The 25452-nt window shown below is 42.6% G+C and overlaps 1 protein-coding gene across 1 annotated transcript in view; it reads left to right on the top strand.

Moving 5' to 3' along the window:
• Positions 1 to 25452, top strand: part of WWTR1 (WW domain containing transcription regulator 1) — a gene marked incomplete at both ends in the record, with an annotated part of 54717 nt that overhangs the window by 9532 nt on the left and 19733 nt on the right. The window contains one exon of the mRNA XM_084267377.1: positions 24724 to 24860. Coding sequence (XP_084123503.1) covers positions 24724 to 24860 — 137 coding nt within the window. The remainder of the gene's footprint in view (positions 1 to 24723; positions 24861 to 25452) is intronic.

The following is a 25452-nucleotide window of genomic DNA, read 5'->3' as shown; positions in this document are numbered from 1 at the left end:
TACCTTCTCAGTGGATACAATGCTTGTGTTTCCACAGCGTGATCAGACTTGAACCACCACAAGACTGTCCTGGTCCTCGGTGGTTCTTGGCCATTCTGTCAGCAACAGGAGTTCAGAATCTCTGCAGAGGGCTACAGGTGGCTCTTTCATATCCTTCCGCTGCAGGACTGTGTACACAAACTAGCTATAGTTGGTGGAAGCTGCAGCAATGCCCCAAACATGTTTGGAGGTAGGGCAGAATTTTTCATAGCAGCAGATCTCAGTGATGCAGGAGGAAGGAGCTTGCCCAACTGGAGTTTCTTAGATCTACAGACCATATTTCAAAGGCCTCTTTACCTGATAAAGCATTTGGGGCATGTGGGTTTCAAGTCTCCTTTAAAAAAGAAAACAAACCCAAGCTCTTTCGTGTCATTCATTTGCCCAAGCAGCCTTTGTGCACAGTAAGGTGCAATGTTGTTTTCAGAATTTTCTCAAAACAGGGTATTTTCAAAAGCTTCAGGAATAGAAATAATTTCTGCTTGAGAGAGGCTTTGAATTGTCTGCTTAGTTGGGCAGTTTGGACAGAAATAGCTTTCCTGATCTTTGCATCAGTTGAGTAGAATTTCATTTGGAGCCACACGGGACGTTAGGTTGTGTGGATACACTTCTCTGCAGCCTCTTGCCAGTGCCAGTATTCACCTAGATTAGATATCTGGGGACTCAAACAAAGCAGGCTTTGCATCCATCAGTACATGAGTGCAGCCTGCACTGTGTGGTCATCGCTGTGCAGCTTTGTGGGGAATGTAGGAAAAGGTCAACATTTCTGAGCTCGCAAGAGCAGAGTTTAGTGTGGGAGTTCTTCACAAAAGGGTTTTTCATTTCATGTTTGGGTTTGACACTACATTTTCCTAGTCATGTTTGTCATTTTGCTCGTTCTATTGTACATAGTTAAACAGGAATGTAGCTGCTTTTGCCTCAAGAGGTTAGGAAAAAATATCTTTGTTTCAAATGTATATGGCTTAATGACATAACTGCACATATCAAAAACGAGGATTTGATGTGAAAACTGTGTACCAGATTTTAATGGTGAATAAATGTGTGCATGTGCAGTCTGCATCTACCTCCCGCAACTGGCAGGGCAGCCCTGCTAGCGGGAGGGTGATGCCAGCGGTTCCTGCTGCCCCTTCGTGCTGCAGAGGATGCACCGATGTACCTAGTGTAATCTTCTCACAGCCGTTCCCCTACTGAAGACCTTCCCATCATGGGATGATCTTGCAGATGCTGCCTGTCATCACCGTGTCTCAGTCCTGACATCACCTAAATGATAGATTATAATTTGTAGACAAAACTAATCTTTTCTAGAGGTGGCAGAGGGTTGTGCTTCTTCATTCCTATTTTACATTTAGCATTTTGATCTTTATCTGCTACTGAAAGACCTGGCAGTGGGGAACCAATAAACTGTGCCACTGCAGGAGTGGAAAATGTAGAAATGAATAGCTAGAATAAGAGATTTTGGGTGAGACTACAGTTGATTGAAAGTGGAACATTAAATGATATTTAAGGCAATTTAAGGTTTTGCTAAAGATTTAACGTGAGAGTAGACATTAAAGGTATGTCTGTTGTAAAAGGTGTCTTGTCAAAACCGGGAGAGATCCATCTTGGTTTGAGATTTCTGACATTCTCAGGATTAAAAAAGTGTCCTTTCTAATTTTTGCCAAACTCAAAAGCAGAAAAACATTGAATCAGTCATCATATAAAGTGAAAAAGAGCAGCACAATTCCAATTAAAAACCCAACCAAAACAAGCATGACATCTGTTTATGAAAGTTTCTGGAGCTACTGATTTCATTTCACTTTTACTTTGATCATATTCTTTTTACATTTATTTGATTTTTAAATATGATTTTTATTAAGTTCCCTCAAAAAATAGATTAAGAATATACAAAGCTCAAAGTTATTCTGACAACCTTGTTAAGCCCCCCCCAGATAATAGTTGGTACAAAGATTGGAGCCTCAGCTGAAGGTCACCCAGCAAAAATCCTGTAAGTTTTTCCACCACTGAGACCACTTGCTATTGCTCTTTTTGTTTTGCTTTTAATTTACATCTGGAAAGGAAAAATAAGGTTTTCTGGGAAGTCTTGAGGCATTTTTTTCAGCATCACTCAGCCACATGTATTTGGACAAATATTTTAATTCTGAATTGGGAGTTCACTTTGGTGTTTGGAGGTTGGGTTTTCTGGGTTTGGTTTTGGGTTTTTTAAAGACAATTTCAGAATGTTTTCTTGTTGTTTGAGAAGTGCTCTTGGACTTGGGCTTCTATGGGCGTTTATAAGTCAGCAGAAACAACCAAGCTGATGTAATGGGAGGGCAGAAGCTTGGCTGTTGTGATAGGGTTTAAAAGTGACTTTATCACCTCTGCAATCTAAAAAAGTGTCGCAGAACACGGTATTAGATAATCTGGTACAGTGAAACATCTCTTGGAAAAGATGCTCTGCAAAATACAATGGGCGATTGTTGCGCTGATTTTATTTGTTGCACATGAGAAGCTTGATCTCACAAATCATACTTAACAGAGATTGCTCCTGTGGGTAGGAAGTATTTAATGAAGCATTCTCAAGACGGAATCCAGAGGCAGAGCACTCCAACCTCCCTGCCTTGTAAAGGTGTGAAACACAGGGTTTGGAAGACGTGCCTGGCTGCCTGTCAGGGTTTGTCTGCGGTGGTGCCGTGGCTTGGGAAGGCCGCAGTGCCTGGCAGTCGTGGGGATCCCAGCGCCTGACGGCTCTCTGTTCAGCTTGCAGTCCTGCTGGAGACACGCTGAACCGCAGCATGAGCGTCCCGCTGCCACCTCTCCTTTCGGGTCCAGCGATGAGACAGGCCGGTAGATCAGGCAGCCTGACTGCCTGCATTGGTGTGCAGGCCTCCCGGATGGCAGAGCCAGTGGCGTGCAGGTGCCCGAGCTGCTGGGGACACTGAGGCGTGAGTCAGCACTCTGTTCGTGCGTGGAGCTCGGGGTGGTGAGACTGTGTCTTTCAATGTCAGTGGAAGTTCAGTGGAAATGATTGCATCTCTTGTCCTCCCAAAGAGAAAACAGCGTCACAGGAGTTTAATCTAGAACTGATGGGTTTTCTCTTGTGTCCTTACTCAAGAAGGAACGCACGACCCATGCTCCAAACCAAGCAGATCCCGAGTAAGCATGGAGAACCCTAGTGACTCCGGTGTGGGATTTTGTTTTCAGTGTTCCCCTTTGCACTATTAAGAGAACGGTTTGCCTCTCAGTTGGTAGCCAGTGACTGTGATTGTATTTTGGTTCCCTGTCCAAGAGAAGATGACATGAAAGTCAGGAGTGCCCCTAGAGAGCACACATGGAGCAAGTATACAGACACCAAACTTACAGTTTCTTCTTCACAGCCTCTCTTTGTGAGAGCAGCGTTCTTATTTTAGGATAGGCAAGCTACTTGTTTTGATGGAACAACTGTAATTAATGTAGTTACTTAAGGCCACCAAAAAGTGAGTTTCACGAAATGCTTGGTCATTTTCCTATGTTTATTAAATAAGTAAATAGTACATTAAGAAGTACACCATTGGAAAACATGCTCTAATTGACTAATTACCTGATTTTGCTTTAAACAGAATTAATTATTTTGGACTTCTTATGAATATAAGAAGATCTATGGAGAAACACAATTTTAAGCAAGCTTGCAGTGACTGAATGATTCATATCATGATGTTTATTTTCTTCCCATGGTAGACCTCCTCTGAGGACAGAGGGATGATCTGACTTTGATTCAGGGAACCCCAGACTTGTTTGGGTAAGAAAGGACTTGAAAGCTCCCTCCCCAGCACTCCCTTGCCATGGGCAGGGACACCCTCCACCAGCCCAAGTTGCTCAGAGCCCCATCCAGCCTGACCTTGAACCCTGCCAGGGATGGGGCGTTCCTGAAATTCTGTTTAATTATATCAGCAGCTAGATCTACCATTTATTGTGAATTGACAGAAACAGACTTGCCATGACATTTCATTGCCAAATACTTGGGGGAAGTTTCATGCTGCTGTGGTTCGTCACCATCTTGTGTTGCAGCACAGAAGGGTACGGACAGGCTGTGGCACCAGAAGTGGTTTCAGGCGCTGTACATTCCAGGAAGCAGCTCTTGCATGGCCTGGGGTTGTGCTAGGTAGAAGGAATATTCCTATCCATGCCTGATGGTCTGCTTTTTAAAAAACACCACATGTTTTAGAGACCCGGCAGATTGTAATGTGGAGACTCTTGTGTTCATTTTTGTTGTTGTTGTTCAAGTAAGTGGCAGAACTTAAGGCATCGTGATTGATTCCAATATTTGATGCAGTATGTTTATAGTCAAACACTGCTCAGAGCATCCATTAAACTTTGAGGTCTTGACATGCTGGTTTTTAGCAGTTACCCCAGGTCTTTCTTGTAAAAGAGACATATTCCATTGAAATGTGAAAGAGAAGCATAGCCTCGCATATAAAACAAATGGGGATGCAATTAAGACACAGGAGCAATGTTAGTTTCCATTTTGTGCTACTTTTCCTGTAGATGCAGACATATGTTTGCATTTCTTTGAGTAGTTTTGGGGTGCTGTCTGGTTTGCTTTACTGAAAGCCTTTTGTTGAGGATATTGTCTCACAAACGTTTCCTTTTCTGCCCGGATGGCCTCCACTAGAACAATATTTTCAGTAGTCTTTTTTTATCTTGGAGAAACAAATGACTGATTCATTTTTCTAGGAAAAACAGGAAACTGTAAAGAAGACAGCCTGAAAAAAAGAAATGCATACTACTACTTAGAATTGAATTTATAAATGTATAAAGCCAACTGGAAGTAAGTCTTGTTAGGCACTGGGGGATATTACAGCATTATAATATTATCAGAAGCCCGTGTGAAGAGCAGTTTAAGATAAGCTTGAAGCTTGTCAAAAACCAAAAACTACCTGCACATACAAAACCTCCAAATTAAAGCAGCTTCAGCAGAGCAGCATGCGTTCTGAAAGCAGCCAGTGTGCACCCACCCCTGTGTTACCTGTCACAGCGTCCAGTACCGCGCTGCACCGTGGCTGGTGCAGATTGTGACTATAACCACCTGCTTTCCAGAGCAGCAGAAATCACCACGTGGGGAAAGTTGAGTTGAAAGTTCTTTCTGGCCTGGATGAGATTGAGATTTTTTGGAAATGGAATTGCATGATTATTGGATAAAACATTCCAATTCATTTCAGTGGGCTGAAAAAGCCCTGGATACTACTAATCAAGTCACTACTCGTGGCAGGTTTTGCTATAGAAATGCTTAATCCTAAAGGCAAATGCTTTCCCATTTTGCATGTAAATCTGTTGCTGAGGCCTTCCTGTACATGGGAAATACCCACGTTCTGCACCTTCCAGAAGCAGAATGATGGCACTGGAGTGACAGTGGGGGGATAAAAACCACATAGGCAGTAACCACTGCAGTGGGATGGTGGCTATAAGTACACACAATCCTGAGCAGTTACCAAGTGCTGAGGTGTCGGTACTTTGGCGTATCACTGCTGCTGGTCTTGTACTTCCCTTGCGGTGTGTCGCTGGCCTCCTGTACATCACCACTGCTCTTGTTCCCCGGGGTGCAGCCAGTGGTGTGTGTGCTGGTGAAACACAATTGCTTTTACACAAAGACTGTTAAAGATTCAGCCCTCGTGTTTTACTACCCATGACGGTGGAAAGAAGCTTAGAAATCTAACAGGAATGCACCCTTACAAAAAGTTACCAAACTTCTGTTATTCTCATGCTTTTGCCCTCTGGCAGGTATGAGATGAACTCCCTAGAAACTGTAGTGAAGTAGCTGTATTGAAAATACGCAGAGTTCAGGTTTTGCTTCTGCAGATAAATAAAATGCTCTGTGGAAAGATCATCTTGACTGTATTTAAAGAGCACTTGCAGTGCAGAAGCACCAGAAATTAGCCTGACCCCTTGTAGCTGGTCTCTCCCTATGAGGTAGTGCTGGGTGAAGCTGGGGATTTATACCCAACTGTGGAGCAGTGAGCTTAGTTCACAGCCCCCCCAGATTCATTACACAAAACAATTCAAATGTATGCCATAGTTTGTAACTGTTTGATACAAAGAGTTTTGACTTAAATTTCTATGTTTGGAATTAAAAAAATCCACAACATTTTAATGAAAATGAATAGCAAATATTTTAAATAAGTGTTAGTTGGTGTATAAAGTGTCTTTCAATATATTTTGTAATGCACTATTGGTCCAATGTGAAATAATTTCTAATATATTTCAGCATACTGGTTTCCAGGGTTTGAAACAGGACTGAAGCTAGCTGATGGGCGTTCCATTCTAGTCCATCACTGCATGATGGTCAGACACTGCTGGGTTCTGTACCCATGCTCCTTTCTGGTTCTTGGTAAGCCAGGAAACTTTAATGCTAACTGGGATCTGGACATGCCTGAGTCCCAGAGGTATTTAACTGGGAAGTGCTCGGTGAGTGGATTGTTATTGATCACTGTGCCCGAGTTAAGGATCTTTATAGAACTGTCACTGGAATCAGGGGATGTGATTCATTGTTTTTACTTAGTAATTTGGAGAGTTGCCTTTTTCTTTATATTTCATGGCATCTTGGTGAGATCAACATAGCAGCTGGTTTTGTTGACATGACATTAGTCATTGTTGTGATTGCTAGATCGTGTTTTAGTCCTAAATATGTTATCATTATTAAGCTAATTCTACTTTCACTTAATGCTTCTCTACTTAAAACAATCTAAAGCAAGATGATGATCACTTTAAACATAAGGGAGGACTGCATATTTGTTCTTCAGTTCACACAGCTGGTTTGGCTTTCTTTCCTGTGTGAGGTCAAGCCTCAGATATCAAGGCTAATTATGCCATAAAAAGGAACAAAAATTTAAATCCAGAGTTGATAAATGGCCTGATCATATGCATGCAGAGCCCAGGTTCTTTTTGCTGTTGAATAATGCCCTTGTTACAAGAGCCTTCAGAATGTTTTTCTTGAGGTTAGTAAAAAATGGAACGGCTGCAGTGCAAATAATGCCTTTTTCTGTGTCAGTGGGAAAGATGTATCCACGGAGAATATTTGAGTGTAAACGCCTGAAATGGGGGGGAGTGAAAGAAGATCCCTTTTCAGAGATGCCTGCCCACTTCAGTCACTGCTCATGACCTGAGCTCTCCACTTACCGAGTGTTTGAAGGGAGTACAGATTCCTAGCTGAGGTTTGCAGGGGGGTTAAACGCATCTCTGCTGAAATACAAAGTGGCGTCTGCAGTTCTTGCAGTGTTGGGGACTGTGCTGGTGATGTAAATGAATATAAATGCAGCTTTTCTTGAGAGAATGTGGGATTTTCTCAGTTGAGGCACTTCTTACATTTTTACAATACCTTATGTGCATCTTTACAAGAAAATTCTGAAGGGCTCACTAATTTGCAACTCAGAAGATTTCTTGTTTGATTGCTGATCAATGCAGTATTGAATTGTGACACTTTTTGTTTAACTCACTCGTCCATCTTGTTAAAAGCCACACCACTGTTCACTGGTAGCTTTTAGCTAGTGAAAGAACCGTTAATGAAGATTTGGGAAATGTCTCTATTGGAAGTGGATAAATAACAGCCATTTTGGTAAGATTTGTGTAATTCTACTGTGGATGTTTTGTCATTTGCTTCAGTGGATGTAAGACAGGAGGGTTCAGTTGAATCACTATGTCTAGAATATCTTCTTAATACAAATATTAAACATGTTTAATAGGTAAATAAGAGTTGGTGGTTTTGGCTCTCAATAAGCAAAATACTGCCTGGAATCAGTTGGAGTGTTAGATTGAAGTCCAGGGTATTTGGCACCTGCGAGAAAGCAGCTGATCCCTATCTGGAGGGGATTTTGCTTTGTAGAAAGATGAAAGAGAAGTGTAAGTAGTCATCAGAAACTGTTCATACAGCTGGCCACAAACAAAGTAAGCCTTATTAGGGGGTAACGAGTTGATTTCCATACCTGCTGGAGAATACTCTCCCCAAAGTGGTTTGCTGCTGGAGTTTGGCCCTGCTCCTCCCCTCAGCCCCCCTGCTCCTTTCTGCTGGTTCCAGGTGGGAATGTGGAATGGGTTTAATTGAGGAACTGAACAGGCAGCTGAGTATGTAGGAGAGTCTTGGGTTTGGGTCCATCACAGGTGCCAAAAAGAAAGGGATTGCTCTCATACAGAATACAGAGAGAAAATCCTTGCTAGGAGAATTATGTCCTTTGGAAACGTCTCTGGGAACAACCACCATTATTTCTGTGACCACAGAGTTGTAGCCCCATGGTTGGACTGAAATTCAAAGTGTGTGTCTTTCTGCCAAAGACACCTTTCACTTGCTGGGGTTTTTGGCTGGATGCCCCTTCTAGTATCAGTCCTTAAAGCTGGTTGGTGCCCCTCAGTGAGGCACGCAGACGATCCCATCCACAGAGGCAGTGCTCAGGGGCTAGCAAGCTGCCTGCCTGCAGTGAAGCACGGCAGCGGGGAGTGCCTGCCATGGCTGGGCAGAGCTCACTGAGGTTTCCCTTCCCTTGCTGCAAGGTGCAGTGAGTGGCTCTTCACGCTCCTCACCCCGTTACACTTTGAAGATGTGTGTGGGCCTGTTAAGCCTTTTTCACAAACTGGACAGCTGGCAACTCACTTCTTCAGGAGCAGAAGCCAGAGAGGCATTCTGCATGAATAAAGGTTGGGGGACTTGAAACTCATGTCTAGCTTGCAAGCAGTTATAGAGCCTGAACAATTATGAGTACTCATCCCTCTTCTCTGTTCTGCCCTCCCCAGCCCCTTGTCATTCGTGTTTATGGTAACCAGGCCCATTAACCTAATTTCTTCTGGGAAGCCTCCTGCTGCACTAATAGGTCCAGTTGTTATTTCCCTGAAACCTTTATTTTGATCCTTTTATTTTGACAGCTACAGTGGTCTTTACTTAGGGTCCTGCATTTTGTTTCCCTGGCTTGTTGCCTCACTCACTACACAGGATGAAAAGTTGACTGTTAATGAAGAACATCTAGGTGCTTCATCTCCTTCTGTGTCTTCTCCTGCCTCACTGCACATGGCCGAACCCGTTCTGAAGGCAGCAGTGCCCTTTGACAAGCTGTGCCAGCCCTGTGATGGCCTTTCCTGGTCCTTTTCCTAGTAATGGGAGATTGCCTGCGAAACAGTGGCTGGACCTGTAGTTTGCTTCTGGCTTTGAGGCTCCAAGTGTGTCTCTAGTAGAAAAGGAATTGATGATCTGTCTGATTTGTGGGCACAGTCAGGCAACCGTGTACTTAAACATTCCTAAATTAAGATAATGTTTAATTGTGGGTGACTAAACTGCCTTGCAAATTACAGACACAAAACAGTGCTGGGTTTTTATGCCGAGTCTTTCAAAGCCAAGTTCTGTAATCAGATGACCTGTAGAACTGTTAAGTCTAGGGGCTCCCAGAAGAATGTGTTACATGTAATGTGCACTTCACACTGAATATGAAGAAAACTCTGCTTTGTTTCAGTTTTTTCAATGTGTGTTCATTTTTGGTAGAAAAGCGTACACTTGTCTGGTTTTGAATAAGATACCTGTAAGAAATACAGAGTGCAATGAAGAAGATATCTATAAGAGATACAGGGTGCATTGTTGGGGGGTTTGTCTGTCTGTGTCTGCCTAGCATGTTTATACTTTCAGAGTATTGTAGTGGTGTTTCCAGAGAGCATACAGAAGAGCTTGGGGGGAACAGTAATCATGTTGAAATACTAAGTTGTTATTTGTCCCGGGTCATTTATTGACCTCATGTCTTACAGCCTGGAAGGTCCATAGAAGATTGATGGCTTCGCACTTGCCTGGGATCAGCAGTTTGTGGCAGCAGAAAGCAATGAGTTGCCATGAGAAAAAAACCAGCAATTCTGTTTTATCTCTCGTGCTTGGCTGGTTTTATTTATACCCTGTATGTCAGCGAATCGGGACCTAAGATCGTGTTATGGGGTCTGTCCAACTGGAATTTGCATTAGGTACTGATGCTGACTTTAATGGAAACAAGAGCACAGTGATATCCCTGGTAGGGGAAGATACACTGGCGAGTAAGAAATAAAGTATGTACAGTCAGCTGAGTCCAGTACCTGAGTGAGACAAGCGCAGATTTCAAAAGTGAAGCGCAGAAAACAATTTTCCCCTCCTTTTTGGTGGTTCAATTGGCAGCGACCTACTGGCTGCCTCTCAAGTGACTTCGTTCTTCCTCTTAAGCTGCTACTCAGTTTCCTCCAGCTGCTGGTTTTAGGAATGGAGATAAGGGCCTGATGAGCAGCCAGGCGTTGAAGTGTCCTCCTACTCCCCTTGGTCTGGCATGACCCCTGGTGCAGAGGCTGCCTGTGGAGACGAGGGAATAGCTCCATTCTCTTCCCTGCTCTGGCTTTGCTGTATGCAAGAGCACAGACAGCCGCACAAAGCTTTCTGTGCTAAGGACAGTAATGTCATCAGTGTTTAGCCGTCGCGTTAGGGGCAGATATCTGGTTTATATCTCCAGTCAGGATTCCGTTATACCCAGGGAAAAGACTGTGATTTTTGTTTTGGCTGAACAGAAGCTGAACTGGAAACAGTAAGGTAATAATCTGTTTACTTTCATTATGGCAAATTCTGGAAGTGCCAATGTATGGTTAAATTTTACCAGATACATTTCTAAATAGGACTACTTTATTTCTCTCCTCTGAACACAGTGTGCCAATAAACATCACAGATCTTCATTAAGATGGCAGAGCTCCTTGCAGATCATCTTAATTTGCATTCTACCAAGGTTTCTTTTGCCTCCAAGTAGTTTGGTTTTGGTCAAGGGTTCATTTTCATTTACTATGTCACTGAATTTGGATATTACAAATTCTTTGCCTCTTCTTTTTGTAAAGACTGCAACACATTTTAAGGCTGTAAAATCAACGAGACACAGTCTGTTGAAAATACTTACAGTGTGAGATTGTAAAGGAGGTCAAGTGGTGAAAGGAGTAGGGGGCATGACTTGGAGGAGCAGGTGAGGTACGAGGTTTGGGCAGCTTGATGTGGTGCCCTGCCGCTGCCCGCAGCTCCCTCCTGGGGCCAGCCAAGCCAGTGCTGGTCCCTGGGGGTGGTGTAGAGGTGCAGCTCCGGAAAAAGGGACAAACCTCCTTTCTGAGAGGGTGTTCAAACACTGGAACAAGCTCCCCAGGGACGCAGTCATGGCCCCAAACCCGCCGTTCAAGAAGCATTTGCACAACGTGCAGGTATCTGATTTAACTTTCGGGTCGCCCTGTGCGGAGTCAGGAGCTGGACTTGCTCCTCCTGGGTCCCTCCCAGCTCAGGTGTTCTCCGGTTCTCCTCCTGTGGGAGGCTGGTGCTCAGCTGCTGGCTGGGGCTGAGCGACGGCATCAAGAGGTTCCGTGTTTCTGTGAAATAATACCACATTTCTTTAATAAAAAGTTGTGTTTCCAGTTGAAACACAAGGAGACTGTTGTCCAGGTAAGAAGCTGGTCTAAAATACTCCATTCCAACTAGAATTTAAAGACTAGATTTTAGATACCAGCTTTTAAGTGGTTTATCAGGAAGTTCTACAGCATTCTATGACACTGCCATTTCCATGGGGTTTTTCTTCCAATGAATGTCAGCATTTTTGTAGCTATGGTATTCTAGTATTTTAAAAGCCACACCTTTTCTGAGAATAGCAAGACTCTTTCTCTGCCCTCTGCCCTGAAATTGTATTTGTTAGCCAAGTGTAATGTGTTGGTTTAAACACTTCCTGATCAGTCACTCTCTTTTGCATTACTGAATAAATAGGCTTAGGACCTGTGTCTGAACTGCTAATAATGTAATGTGCACAGCTTCTCAAACTTCTACCAGTAATCCCCAAAGGAATGTGGACTCCAACTTCCAATTGACCAGTGCACCCCCACTGCAGGTCGGTGAGATGCACCCATGCTGTTCAATGTCTGGTGTTTCTGTGCATTATTCTCAGCCCAAGGGAAGTCTTGCTCATCGACACTGGCTCTCACACTCTGAAAGGCAGATTTCCTTTCAGACACAGTGTTCGATTGGGATATTGCTCTAGTGTCAGAGCTGACAGCAGTTCCTTACATTCAGATAAATCTTATTTCAAATTCTGGCCTCATTTGAAAACTCTCAGACTGCATCTAGAGAGCACCAGTGCAGAGCTGTCACCCTTCCCCTGTCACCCTTCCCCTGTCACCCTTCCCCTGTCACCCTGCCTCGGCCGAGGTCAGCTGTCAGCTACCAGACATTGTTTCTTTATTTTGGAAAGGTTTTGTTTGGGCAAAGACTTGGTCTTTTAACCAGATCCTGCTTTTCATCTGTTTTTCATGGCAAACGATCTCCTTTCCCAGCCATTGCAAGCAGTGAGTGTCTGGCAGGATTTCCTGGATACACAGTGGTTTGCGATTGTACGAGGCCGGCGCTCTGAGCCCCGGTGATTACTGCGGTTATTTGTACTGCACATTCTTCCTCATCTCACAGGCAAGAGAAAGGAGCTCTGCTCCATTTTCTGAGCACACATCAGTGGAATCCGGTTGATTGCTTTTCGTTCCCTCACCTTACGAGGAGGAGGGACTTGGGAAGAGGGGCAACATTCTGTTCTACCCTCTGCCTGCTCAAAATTATGTTTATCCCTAATAGTCCTTTGTCCTTAGTATTGTCACCAGTGAGAAAAGTGGTACAAACTGGTGAAGTAAGATGGGTTCCAGGCCTTTCAAGCTGACAGGCATCTCAGTGTCAGTTTAAGTGCAGCAGATTTTTCTCCCATTGAGGTTATTTTCTGGAGGAAATGTCAAAGGCATTCTGTTACTCTCCTCCTCTGCCCATACTGTCCAGCCTGACCTTTTTTCACTGATGAGTAAGACCTAAAATCTGTGGGTTTGTAGGGCTGGGGAAAAGCTGTTTGGTTGGCTGCTTTTATATACGTGTGCATCTTGTGGATGTTCAGGTGTTCGCAAGAGTGTGCTGTGTGTGGTTGGTGCCGACTGGCAGGCTGGTTAGTATGGACCCAGGCATGGGAGGGCAGGGTTCTCGATGCTTAGGCAGTACAACTCTTCGAAGTAACCGCATGTCCACATCCTCACATACATACTACATATTGCAAATTAAATTCAGAGGTGTTTATTTAACTTCAGGTGCATTGGTTTCAAAGAATGCTTCTTGTTCTACACTGTGTCACACCAAAAGAAGAGCAGGGACCCAAAACTGGAGTGTGGCAGTTAGATAGGCAGCACGAAGCACAGCTACTGCCTTATCCCTCTAAGCGATTCCCTACTCCTTGTGCAAGTATCACTGCCAGTGAAATCAGTACCAGATTGCTTCCACAGCAGCACGCAGCCTTGTAATGTGGCTGTGAGCTGCCCTTAGAGTCTGCTGCTTTCATGAAATACACCTGCAGAAGTGTGATGCCTGGCACCACTGGCAAGTTGATAGACTGTCATCACAGTTAATGATCACAAAGTGGCTTCTGACAATTTTTCAATAAGAAGTTATTTTCTAAAATACTGAGAGATTTAAGGGGTTTGAAATTGAAAATAGTTATTGCTACCTCGTAGACATTATTGTGGTAGATAAATATACATCCAAAGTCATTTTATTCACCCAAATAGTTATATCTGTGATAAAATGAAGGAAGCTTGTTGCTTAGGCATTATTTTTAATTTCTTACCTTGTAACTAAATCATGGGAGAAAACCAGTTAAAGTCTTAATGACAAGATGTAAATCTATCTTGATCTGAAGAATCAGAGATTTGGGGCTTTGAGAAAAGGCAAAAAATGTTTTAGGGACTACTTTGGATCTGCATGGCTGTTGTGCTGTAGCCACTGGCATTTGTATTAGGATATAAAGATTGCTGCCTGTAAAGTTCGGAGAGCAGAAGCCGTTTTGACTTTTTTTTTTAAGCTTAATAAATGTCCTGACCTGAAAGCTGAGGTGGTGAGAGTGATCTCTGAACCCGGGTTGTGGTACCAGGGACGCCTTGCACCAGTGTGTGTATTTGGAGCCAGAGTGCTCAGTTTCCAGTGAAGGATGATTGTATGCTTGGGAAATATATTCCTCAACCATTTCATCTTATCGTTTGGAAACTCTGACCAGGCAGAACTGGAAAGAGAAAGATTGTTGTAGGAAAAAGTTAGGAGCAGCTGCTCTGCCTTTGTGGGAAGAAATCCGAGAGACTCTGGTAGCACTATTCTGTTGTCTTTGTAAGAAAGCACTATTTCCTCTGTGATACCACAGCTCGAAGGTAGGCAGGATTGCAGATGTGCCTGCTTTTGGAGTACAAACCAATTTATTTCTGCAGCAAAAACCTTTTATAGAAGCATCCTTGAATGTGTGGTAATGATCTGCAGCCTGACAAGTTATTTTCAAGAGAAAACAGTCAGTGACAGTTAGTTAAACAGCACAAATACCAGAGTTTCACTGGCAGCATGACAGTGAGTTCAACCCTATTAATTCTCTGATAAAAAGGGCACTGGTACTAGAAAAAAAATTCCATTTTTTAACACACAGCTCTGGAAACATCAACAGTGATTGTTCTAACAGGCCAAGAAAGCAGGGCGTGAAATGGAGATCAAGATGCAGAGGAGATGTGTGGGGAGAATACAGCCCTGCTTGAGAGGAAAGCTGCTCTGTGACTCTGTAGGGATTCTGTGGCCTGTTTTGTTTTAGGCTGTTTGTCTCTTCTCACTATCTGTTCTTGCCTGGGGAGGATTTTGCTTATTTCTCTGTAAGGGGATTCAGTGTAGCTGAATGGAGTTTATTGTTTGTTTGTTTATTTTTGTTGGAATGCAGAACATGTTAAGTTAATAACAGTTTCTCTGGGAATGCCAGCTTGGCATTTGGTTGGCCTGCTTCTCTCTTTCTTCTAAGAAGACAGCACCATTTTATACTTCATGTATGTAAACCCAGATTGTTTGTAAATATGGTCACTTGTGGCATGGATTTTCTCCTGGTAAATAGAGGCATTCACAACAAAACCTGAGCACAGCCCTCAAGCTCGTGTGGAGGACACTTAGTCATTTTTATCTCTGTACCTTTAACAATTTCTGAAACTTCATGACTCTGAAAATATCATATGTGTCTCACAAAGGAATACATTTTTTTCTTAAGGTTATTAAATTTTTCCCCCAAACGAAATGAACATGGTTTTAAAAGACTCAGTAATGTGTCTCTTTAAATAGGAGCGCTCCAGGCACTCATCAAGTAAACAAATGCATCGATGGCATTATGCAGTCCATACATTAAAAAATCCCATAGCAGTGTTCTATAGAATAGTTTCATTCAGTGTCCTTTCTTTCTTTCAAGAATTGGGATTTTGTCCAAATTCTAAAGGTTAAGTTGTCAGTAGAGCTCAAAGGGTGTTCTGTTTCCATTGGTGTAACTAGTTTAATGTTTTTAAGTCCCTGCATATGCTGACAATGGAATCAGTCAGTTACAGGGAAGCTTAGCAGGACATTCTTAAAGTTCTCTTCACTGTACTAAATAATGCTGGAACTGGTTCAGGAAAAGAGCAACTCTTTTCACTGAAGAAGTTATTTTAATTAGTACTTAGCATAGGGTAATAAATATTCAAATACTTATGTAATGCTCCAGCTTCAAGATTAGAAATTGCGATGAACCTGCAGTCCCTGGTTCAATCAGTTTAATAATTACATCGTGTCTCCCTTGTTAAAGCTTCATGAAATTTTCATGACGCATTATCAGTGTCTGAAAGAGCAAGTGCCGTGAATTTTATTAGCCAGGCCTGCGGGTTGAAGTACTGTAGATGGTCACTTGAACCTCCTAGGGTAATGAATAGTTGAACTATTGAATGTTAGTTATTAATTTCTGTACTTCCAAAGGAGAAGTGATTGAGAGATACTGGGCTTTATGTGTGTTTGTGCCATTTAGGGCTATAACGAAAGATCAAATCTTACTCTTTCCTACTATTGAATAGTGTAAATGCAATCGATAGCTTTAAGCTCATCAGCCTAACAGGTATTTTCTCTTCATACTGTGCAAAAGACTTTTTTGCAAAACACTATTGACATGTTGGCTCTGAGTAAGGCAAACGTTTTTGCTTTTCTGATTAGCAGTGAATAATGTCAGCAGATAATTAAAATGCTGAAGTTAGAAAAGAATACTTAGCACCTGTTCTGGCTGCCTACCACCAGTTGTTTCAAGGATATCTATAGCAGCCACCCTGAGTGCTTCACAGCAGCTGGGACTGGGAACCAGCTACAGTAGCTTGGTGCTAAGTGCCAACACGTGCTTTGAGAATGCCCTAAAAATAGGCAAATATCTTCCATTTTGGAGACGGAAGCGGTACTCCTAATGAAAGTCTAATAGTGTTTGTCTGCACTGATGTCTTGTTTCGGTATAAAGTAAAAATACTGCTGTAGATTTCCAGTATCTTTTACTTCTTCCCCTCCTCTGTTAGAAATCAGTAGACCACAACTGGGCAGGCAACAGGCTGAGGCTCACCCAGCTGTCTGGCTGTGGAAGCTGCTGTGGCTGCAGGGGGCCGCTGAAAGGAGCGTTTCCAGCCCTTCTTCGGTGTGGAGTCACACCGTCCCTTGGGGTGTTTAAGGAAGGGTTGGATGAGGTACTTAGGGACACGGGGTAGTGAGTAATATAGGTGGTAGGGGGACGGTTGGACTAGGTGATCTTGGAGGGGTTTTCCAACCGTAATGATTCTGTAATTCTGTGATTGATTCTGTGATTCTAGTGGTGGGTTTTGAATTCCCTGTTCAATGTCAAAGAATCTGTGGTCTTTCCTTCTGTGCATATTCACTTGCACGATATCAAAGATGCAGTATAGTAATACTTTACTATACTGTTGGCTGTTATCTTGTTTTGTTTTGTGGCCCTTATTCTATTTTTTTTGTCTGTTAGCTCAGGACAAACTGCAGTAATTTCATCAGGAATTGGACACATGCCCATAGGGTAATTGTCTCTAAAGCCAAAAATCATTTCCATTGAATTCATATCTTATCTTTTGCTCACCTGTGACTGCAAGACATAAGGTCACTTAAAAAAAAGAGTAACAGCTTATATTTTTAAGAAGTTGATGGTACTAGACTTTAACAGATGAACAAGTCTGTGAGGCTAATGAAATAGTCCTCAAGAAATCTGTTTTTAAAAGAATCTGTCTTCACCTTCCACTTGAGATCATTTTGTGTTTGAAAACTTTTATGTACTATGTAGTTTAGCTGGTAGTTTGGCTAGATTGGCTTTTCAAAATGTTGGTTCCATCTACATCACCATGAAAAATCAGCAAGTTGGTTTCAGTTTCTTTGCAGTCCTTTTCAGAGCCCTAGAACTCCACTGTCCAGGAATAACTGTGACATGAAAAAATGCCAAGGCTCAGAGTGAATTTCACTTGAAGTGAACTGCAGGCTCCGAGGTGACAGTCTGTGAGGAGATCTGTACGGTTCCTGACTTGACCAACCACTCCGACTTTGTACCAACCCTTAAATTATGTTAAATTGATCCAATATGTTAATCATTATTTTGATTAGGTCTGGTTTTAATCTGGATCAGTTCAGTGATTTGCATTTCTGTCCACTCCCTAAACCAGTTGTAGTAACTGAAGTGAGGAGGCAGCAGAGGATGGGAACAAGCGAGGTGCAGAACTGACTGAGGTTGTGTGGATTTTCCCTGTGCTATTTCCACTCGTAGTCATCAGGCGTGCTGGGGCTGTGCTGAACTGGGCTGCTCATGCGGGTCATGATCTCAAGAACCCTTGGCCAGCTGACTTGGGGTACTGGTGGTTGCGTCCATCAGGATCAGCGAGGGACAGAATGCCTGTCGCCTCCTCGGGAGGACACCCACCTGGCCCCGGGAGAGGGAGCCCTGCTTGAGAGCGGGCCTGAGGCCGCAGGCAGGGCTGGAGGGGGCAGCTGTCCCTGGGAGCATCTCTTGTTTGTGTCAATACGCTGCTTTATACCAGCGTGTTTTCACCTGAGGGTGATACCAGGTTTCTCATTTGCTGGTGATGGTTACTGCAGTGCTGGGTGGCTCGGTGCCGGCTGTGGCTTTACCAGGAACTGCTCTGCAGCATGGGGAGCAAGCTCACCCAACACTGCGGGGTCCTCTGGCCCCGAGGCAATTGTCTTAAGCTTAAAAACCTTTCCATCTGTATGGAAGCCTATCTGCCACGTCATGCAGCATCAAAGCCCTGCGAGCGGACTCTTACTGGAGACAGGCTTCCTTTTTGTCTCTTTCGTGTTTACAAGGAGCAGAGAGAAAAGGTTGGGCAATGGTTTGGCTCTGCTTGCAGAGATGTAAACAGATTTCCCAATGTTTAGCAATGGTGGTAGGGCCGAAGGCTGGACATTCTCCAAGGCAGGGTGAGCCAGTGGTCCTGTTTGGAGCAGTTAATGAGTCAGAAGATGAGGGCTGTTGGTGCTGATGAGTCATCAGCTTCCCCCTTGCCCTGAAGCTGCTTTACTTTGATGTGGCTCAGTCACAAAATCCACTACCTCAGTCTGCAGGGCGCAGCCCCGCACAGGGCCCCGTACAAGGCCCCGTACGAGTACTGCAGCATTAGCCAAACCCCGTGTTATTTCAGGTGAGAGTGTGCTTATGGAATAATGTATTTCAGATCCCTTCTTCCTCCTCAACTCCTCTTAAACCTTTTCAGATGAGTAGATGTGAATTTCCTAATGCTAAAAAACCCCCAAAGTTTGACAATGGAATGCAGGGAGATTCGTTTTTGTTGGAGTGAGAAGGAGAATTAGCACACTTCATGCTGCTGCTTGCTAATTTAAACTAACTGAGCGGTCTTGGCACGTCTGCAGTGGAAGTCAGGGATTAGAGCCTTGCAGTTACAAGATCCAGCACACGCACTAGCTCCAATTCTGAAGAACACTGGCATCTGAAAGTGGGAAGCAGACACCCAAACAGGAAGCGTTTCACAAACGCCTAAGGTACAACAGGTGAAACGGAACCAGAAACTCCCAGTCAAATACCAGGTTGTTCAGAGCAGAACTTTGCTTTAATTTTTTTTTCTGATCAGGGGCCACCCTCAGGGTCCGATTTACCCTTTGATGAGTTTGTGCACTGTGGGACTTCATGGGTGTGAATGCATGATTTGGGCACTTTGGGGGCACGTGTAATAGCATGTTCTGTGTCATATTTGGCAGATACTTGTTGTAACTCATTTGAGTTGTAAATATTTAACTTACTTGGTTTCAGTGGGAACAGTATTAGCCCCCAGCTAAGTATTCTTGAAAGTCTTATTTTCAAAACTTCCCGTGCCTGTGAAGACATCAGTTCCATCTGTGATACAGCAGAGATGGAAGTTGAAATTAATCACTTCTTTCCTACCCTGCTTATTTATGAATGAAGACCTTGTTGAGAAGTGGCCTGCTGTGAATCTAGGCTTTATAGCGATAAGAAATGCAAAGACTGCTTCCAAAAAACTTGACCAAGTTTGAGTATGCATTTTGGAGCCATTCTGTCATGTGTGTGAACATTCCTCAAGTAAGAATCTTCTGAAAATAGGTCTTAGAAGTTCATTGTGTTTCTACATAGCAGTTCTCTCTACTCACAGTGAAGCTTCAATATTATAGATTAGGCAAGATATCTTCAAAGTTTGGGGCTCCTCCTCTTTGGAGTTGCAGAGGTGTAATGGAGACACCTTCAAACTTTATAGCAAAGAACCGTTTCTCTAATTCTCTCCTAAAGTCTCTTTGGATAGTGCATGTAGATGATGAACAGAAAATGGCACAGAAAATTTAGAGCTTTAGAGCACTCCTAAAATTAGTCTTTTTCAGAATTGTTCTGGCATTGAGTTTCATCTGCTTCTTTGGTTGTTACAGAAAGCATACTTAAATGTGTTCAGCACTTTTCTTCATGTACATTTTTAAACAAAAACTGTGTTACTGTTCCATCTCCTGTTTTCTTTTCCTCCGTGTTTTAGTGGAAAAAGGAAAGTAAAAACTACAAGGGAAATTGAAAAATGTTATTTGCATAACTTTGGAGCTCTTTTAAGAAAAACTTTTGAAAGCAGAAATGTTTTATCATTTGTGGAAAATTATGCAAAAAATAAAAGCACAAACTAACAATTGTAGAAAAGTAGTTATTTTCTTAAGGGAAGTGGAAACTTCTTACAATTTACAGAAAGAGAATATAGATTTTAGGACCGAATGAAAGGTGATTTTGTCAAGTATTAAATTTGACAGATTTAGTGAACCAGGTTATCTTTCTGTATAGTGTGAAAGCAATACAGTTCCAGTGATGAGGAGGGTAAAACCAGCATGCAGGTCAGTGTGTGAGGAGACACTCTGTCAGGGGTTTAACTCGGTGGTCCGGGATCTTTGTCCGGTGCCAGTGAGAAGGTGTTGGGAGAATTAAAAACTGTACTGACTTCAGGTGGGTCACCCATGCAGTCGAGGTCAGCAGCACAGGCAAGGCTTCTGGCCAGTGTTACATTTGCCTTTGTATGAAGCTTTGGTTTCTGTCGCATTGCTGTAGGCTGTGTGATAGATGCCAGGGAAGAACATCCTCCTGAGATTAGTAGTTATGGGCATAATAAACTGAGGAACAGATGGATTGATAAGTCCCAGATAAGGATATTTAGGGGTTCTCTCCATAGTGTTTTTCTTTCTTGTGTGCGGAAACACATCTCAGGTTTTCATTGCAGTGAAATTTTACATGGCCATTCTGCCTGGCTCTGAAGCACCTCTCCCCTCCTCATGAACCGGCAGCTGCTTGGATGGGAGTCCAGCAAGGGCACTGGCCTTACAAAAACAAGGCTGTTCTGAATTGGCTTTTGTCGGTTCTGATACCCAGGAGGCTGTAGGAACCTCAGAAGGGGCAGATTTCTGTCACTGTTACGTTTTCTTTTATTCTCATTTATAAATGAAAAATCTGTTGCCCCAGTATAAATCCAGTACCCTCCCAGTAGAATGAGGGGGTTCTGTTCCTGCAAGGGTTTAACATAACCTTTTCAACACCTATGTGGAAACAAAGGAGGGATTTACATAAACCAGAGAAGGAGGTTAGCTTCTCTGTCCTGAGACCAAGTCCTTTATTTTAGAATCTTAGTGGTCATTTTAAGTGATTTTAGGGCATAGGGAGTTTTCAGTTCTATCTAGTTGTTAAATAAGCATTGCCTAATGTTCATCAGCCTTTTCTGTAGTAACTGGATAAAACCAAACCAGCTCACTGGTCATCGTAATAAATTCTAGTAACAACCAGCTATTACTTGATCTTGAATCATAATATCAATGCCATATTTGAGGGTTCTGTTTCAGACACTCTGTCTGCCTGTTTTTTAATGAAGAAATGCTTGTACACTGCCAGGATGGCACCAAGAAGGGTAAGCAAGGCCACTCCTGGCTCTGGCTACTGAGAAGCTACCGTGTTCTACACAGAAAATTCTTAAGGCTTATTTGTTTTGTTTTAAATGCTTGTATTTTTAAAACATCTTTGACCCTTAAAGTTTTTTTTATCAGCTTTTTTCATTTCTTCTGTAAGTTAAAAAGGATTGCTAAATGGTTGTCATTGCCCTGCTTCTCACAGGGAACTAAGGGACAGGTTGTTCTCTGTATTAAAAGGGTAAAAGAGATAGTGAATACAAGTAGTACTCGTTTTCAGCTACAATTTCATGACTGGTTTGCTTTGCACAGCGATTTGCAGAACAATTTTGTCTTTTCTTATGGGACATATATGTGAGAAGAGGCTCATGATGCTGATGGAAAAGCAAATGGCAGAGCTCTTCCTTCTACTCCTTTGGAGGCAGGACATTTTAAGTGGGTACATTTAAAAAAAAAATCCAAAACAACAAACCCCCAAAACATGAAAGGGACGGAGAATTGTCCCGTGGTACAGCGTGGTGAAAAGCTCCTTTATAGAACTACAGCTCATTTCATCCTAATTTGATGGTCAGAAGCCAAGTGTTTCAACAGGGAGTGTTACGCCAAATGTGTTTCTAAAAGAGTAACCATTGCTTGACTCCCTGGCTTTTAAAGGACATTTGAGGACAATATTAACATACCACTGTTCTTAAAAAGTTTTATTTCCAAAGTCATTATTTGGACGTGATTTTGCTGTCAGCACTATATAAACTGTACTGCTGAGGAATATTGTGATGAATTTTTACCTGAGCACTATAGGATTTAAATTTTTTTACAGTTTCAATAAAGTATACTTGGTGACCCTGGATTGAAAGTGCAACACAAAATAGTCTGTAGTAGTTGTAATAGACTGCCAACTGCAACCAAACATTCCTGCAACCTTGCTCTCTCCTAAGTACTTGCAATGCTGTGAATCTGTGCAAAATTAAAAGGGTCTGACCAGCTTTCCATTGGCATCTCTAGTAAAACTTCTGGTAAATTCAGTGTTTCGGGGTTGAAGCTGAAATGACAAATCCCATACTTTGAGCAATGTCTACTTTTACTACTTGCTGACCTGTTTTGCAAAGAATAGCAGGTTAATTTTGCTTCTGTCTACACTGTATCTTTACAGGGGTTTCTTAGTTCTGTTTTTCCCAGAGGTGAAGGCACTTTCTCCTCAATGCATCCCTGAATGGGACATCTGAGAGTCTCTTGATGATGCTTCCTCCAGACCAGAGCAGCAGAACTCTCTTCTGGTAACCTCACAGTCACACAAGTTACAGATTGCTTAAAGCAGCTGACTTCATAAATACTGCAACTCCTGCTTTAACTTTTCCTAACTGGAGTTTGTGCTTTCAGTTTTTTAGAGATGAACATTGTAGGAAAAAAGCCTGATTTAATTTTAAACCTTTTTGCTTAAATTTTACCATTTTTATAAGTTAAAAAGCAAAGTTGTATTTATTTAATCACCACAGCTCATGCTTAAAAGCACGTTTCTCACTATTTGGGGAAAAATCTTCTCTTTCACATGTTGGTGTTCCAAGATTCACAGCTTTGATTAAGAGTAGCCTCTTTATTTGAATTACAGTGCTAGAAAAGCCACAAAATTGAACTGGAAGTAAAACGCTTTTCATTTCATTTAGGCACAAGTAGGATTTAGCAGAAACACTGCCCAGCTTAAGGGTACAGCCCTGTCTTTAGTTTCTTCATTTTGGTAAAAGATCACTCAACTGAACTGGGTACAGGAGTTCTTGACCTTAAAGTAAGAGTCAAAAGAAGAAAAGCTGAAGAATGACAAAGGTTTATTGTGTGAGACAGAAAGTGTTCTGATGCAGGGGAGAAGCGAAGGTGGGAGGTTCCCTTGTGAACGGTGTCACACAGACACCTGCAAGCTGTGAGGAAGGGAAGCGGCTCAGCAGCTGGAGGCTGAGATCTAGACAAGCACCGAAGTGAAAGTGTGATCTTCAGTTACAGCCTCGGAACTCTACGCTACGTGTAAAATATTAAGAGAAGATGATGGCAATGGACTAAATAAAGTGTTGGGGGTTGCCATTCTTTAAAAGAAAGGTTGACGTTGTGTGCCTTGGGTTTTTTTCTCCTGCATATAATTTACATTACTTTGGTAATACCAGAGACTTCCTGTAAAGAGCTTGGACACGTTAGCGTTAGCATCAGCACAGACAGACTTGCTTGTGAAACAGCCCTGGTGATAGCTCAGCCTGGAGGAGCAGGGTGGTCACAGGTTCATGGCAGTGCTAACAATGTGGGTGAACGTAGTGATGATGAGTTTGAGACTTGAGCTCAGCAGAGATGATGTGAAAAGCTCTACTGGAATGGTTTTCGACACAAGATATTTATGTTTTTATTCTTCTTTTCATGTTCTCTTAAAGACTTCCCTCTTAAGGTTTTCTAGCAAAAACCAGCTAATGGAGGAAAACGCACCCAAGGCCAGGCAGTGGTCGGCAGCCTGCTGAGTCAGCTGGGCAAAAGCTGGATGTGGAGCAGGCAGTGCCTAGATAGATACCAGGCTATTGATTGCTTTCAGACAGTTCCTTCTTGTTTTCTTGTTTAAAATAGAATTACATGCTGATCCTTAAAACCCTTGTCCTGATAAGTGTCTTTCAAAACATGCATTTCAGTGTAAACATTCAGTTGCACCAAAACTACTGTTCCCTCACCACTGTGTTCTGTGGCAAAATACCTTTTACAGAGACCACTCTCTGCAATTACCCAATTGTAAAATCTCATGCAGATGTATGGGTTACTCCATCGTTCTCATGGTAGTACAGGTACCTGAGGGTTTCTGTACCAGAGTGGTAGAAATGTTTGACTACAGTGCAATAAAAACTGTTAGTGCCTTTGCAGAGAAATGGGTGATTACAAGAGTCATGGGGACATAATCTGCTCCCTTGGGTAGTGAGAATGTATTCTGATACCCTTGGAGACATACAGACAAACTAGTTTTCATGGTGCAGTAAGGAAGAAAGCAGTTGGATTTGGCAAGGCAAACAGTTGTCTTTTCAAAACTCAGTTAAATGACCACGTATCACAGAATGAAGAATAGCCATGTATTTGTGTATGCAGAAAAAGGCTGGTCGGACAAGAGTAAACAACTTCTGGACAAATAAATACTCTGGAAGATGAGTATAAATATCAGATTTTCAGTGTCATAATGGCATTCATCAACTGTTCAAGTAGAAGTAATTGTTCAACAGTAGTGCATACGAAGGTAGAATGGCAGGGACAGGAGATGGGAAGAAAAAAATAAATGACAAGATGATAGATAATTTCAAGTGGATTAGGAAGAGAGGAGGAGGGTAGAAAAATGTGGGATAAGAAAAGTCAACAGGAGTTCCATGAGATGCTGCCTAACCGTGTATATAGCGTACTTGTGTATTCTGTGTTAAGCTTTTGTTTTCTCTTTTCTTTCTCAGTCACATTGAAAAAATCACAACATGGCAAGATCCTCGAAAAGCCATGAACCAACCGCTGAACCACATGAGCCACCACCCTACAGCTACGTCCACACCTGTACCACAGAGGCCCATGGCCATGTCTCAGCCGAATCTTGGTGAGTACTGGATGTCATCTGTCTGGTGAAAGTGCAAAAGAGAGAGGAGAGCCACCTTTTACTGATTTGTCTCCCAGAGTAGTTTTTGCTTCAAGAAAGGCAGCTCAGATTCTGCTGTCAGGCTTCGCAGTGTGCTCTCCACTTACTCTCTAAGGCCTAAGATCACAAGACTATGTCAAATGGGGGGGCTTAAAAACCACAGACCACACTCTTGTTCAGGTTAATCTTTAAGTTGGTCTCATGTTTTCATGATTATTCATGTGCAGCGTGGTTCATCAGTCCTGCCTCTTCATATACGAAGAAAACAGTAAACATTTGGCTGCCAGCAGTCACCCAAAGCTGTAAGGCATTATACATATTTATTTTTGTCTCAGATTTATAATAAAGACTTAGGCTGTTGCTGAGGTAACCAACCTCAGTCCTTTTTCTACCTTTCTCTAAACAGGTTGGATATATTCAGTAAAAGGTGCTGGTTACGTTACATGATTTGGTGGACAGTAGCAAATTGTATCATGAAAGTAGGTATCTGAAGAAGAGACCAGAGTAAAATCCAGAGGGTTAGGGAGTACTGCAGTGTGTCATCCCCCATGGT

This window comes from Gallinula chloropus (assembly GCF_964237585.1).
Source record: "Gallinula chloropus genome assembly, chromosome: 8".
In the NCBI taxonomy this organism is placed as follows: Eukaryota; Metazoa; Chordata; class Aves; order Gruiformes; family Rallidae; genus Gallinula; species Gallinula chloropus.
This window is presented reverse-complemented; position numbering and strand designations above follow the sequence as displayed.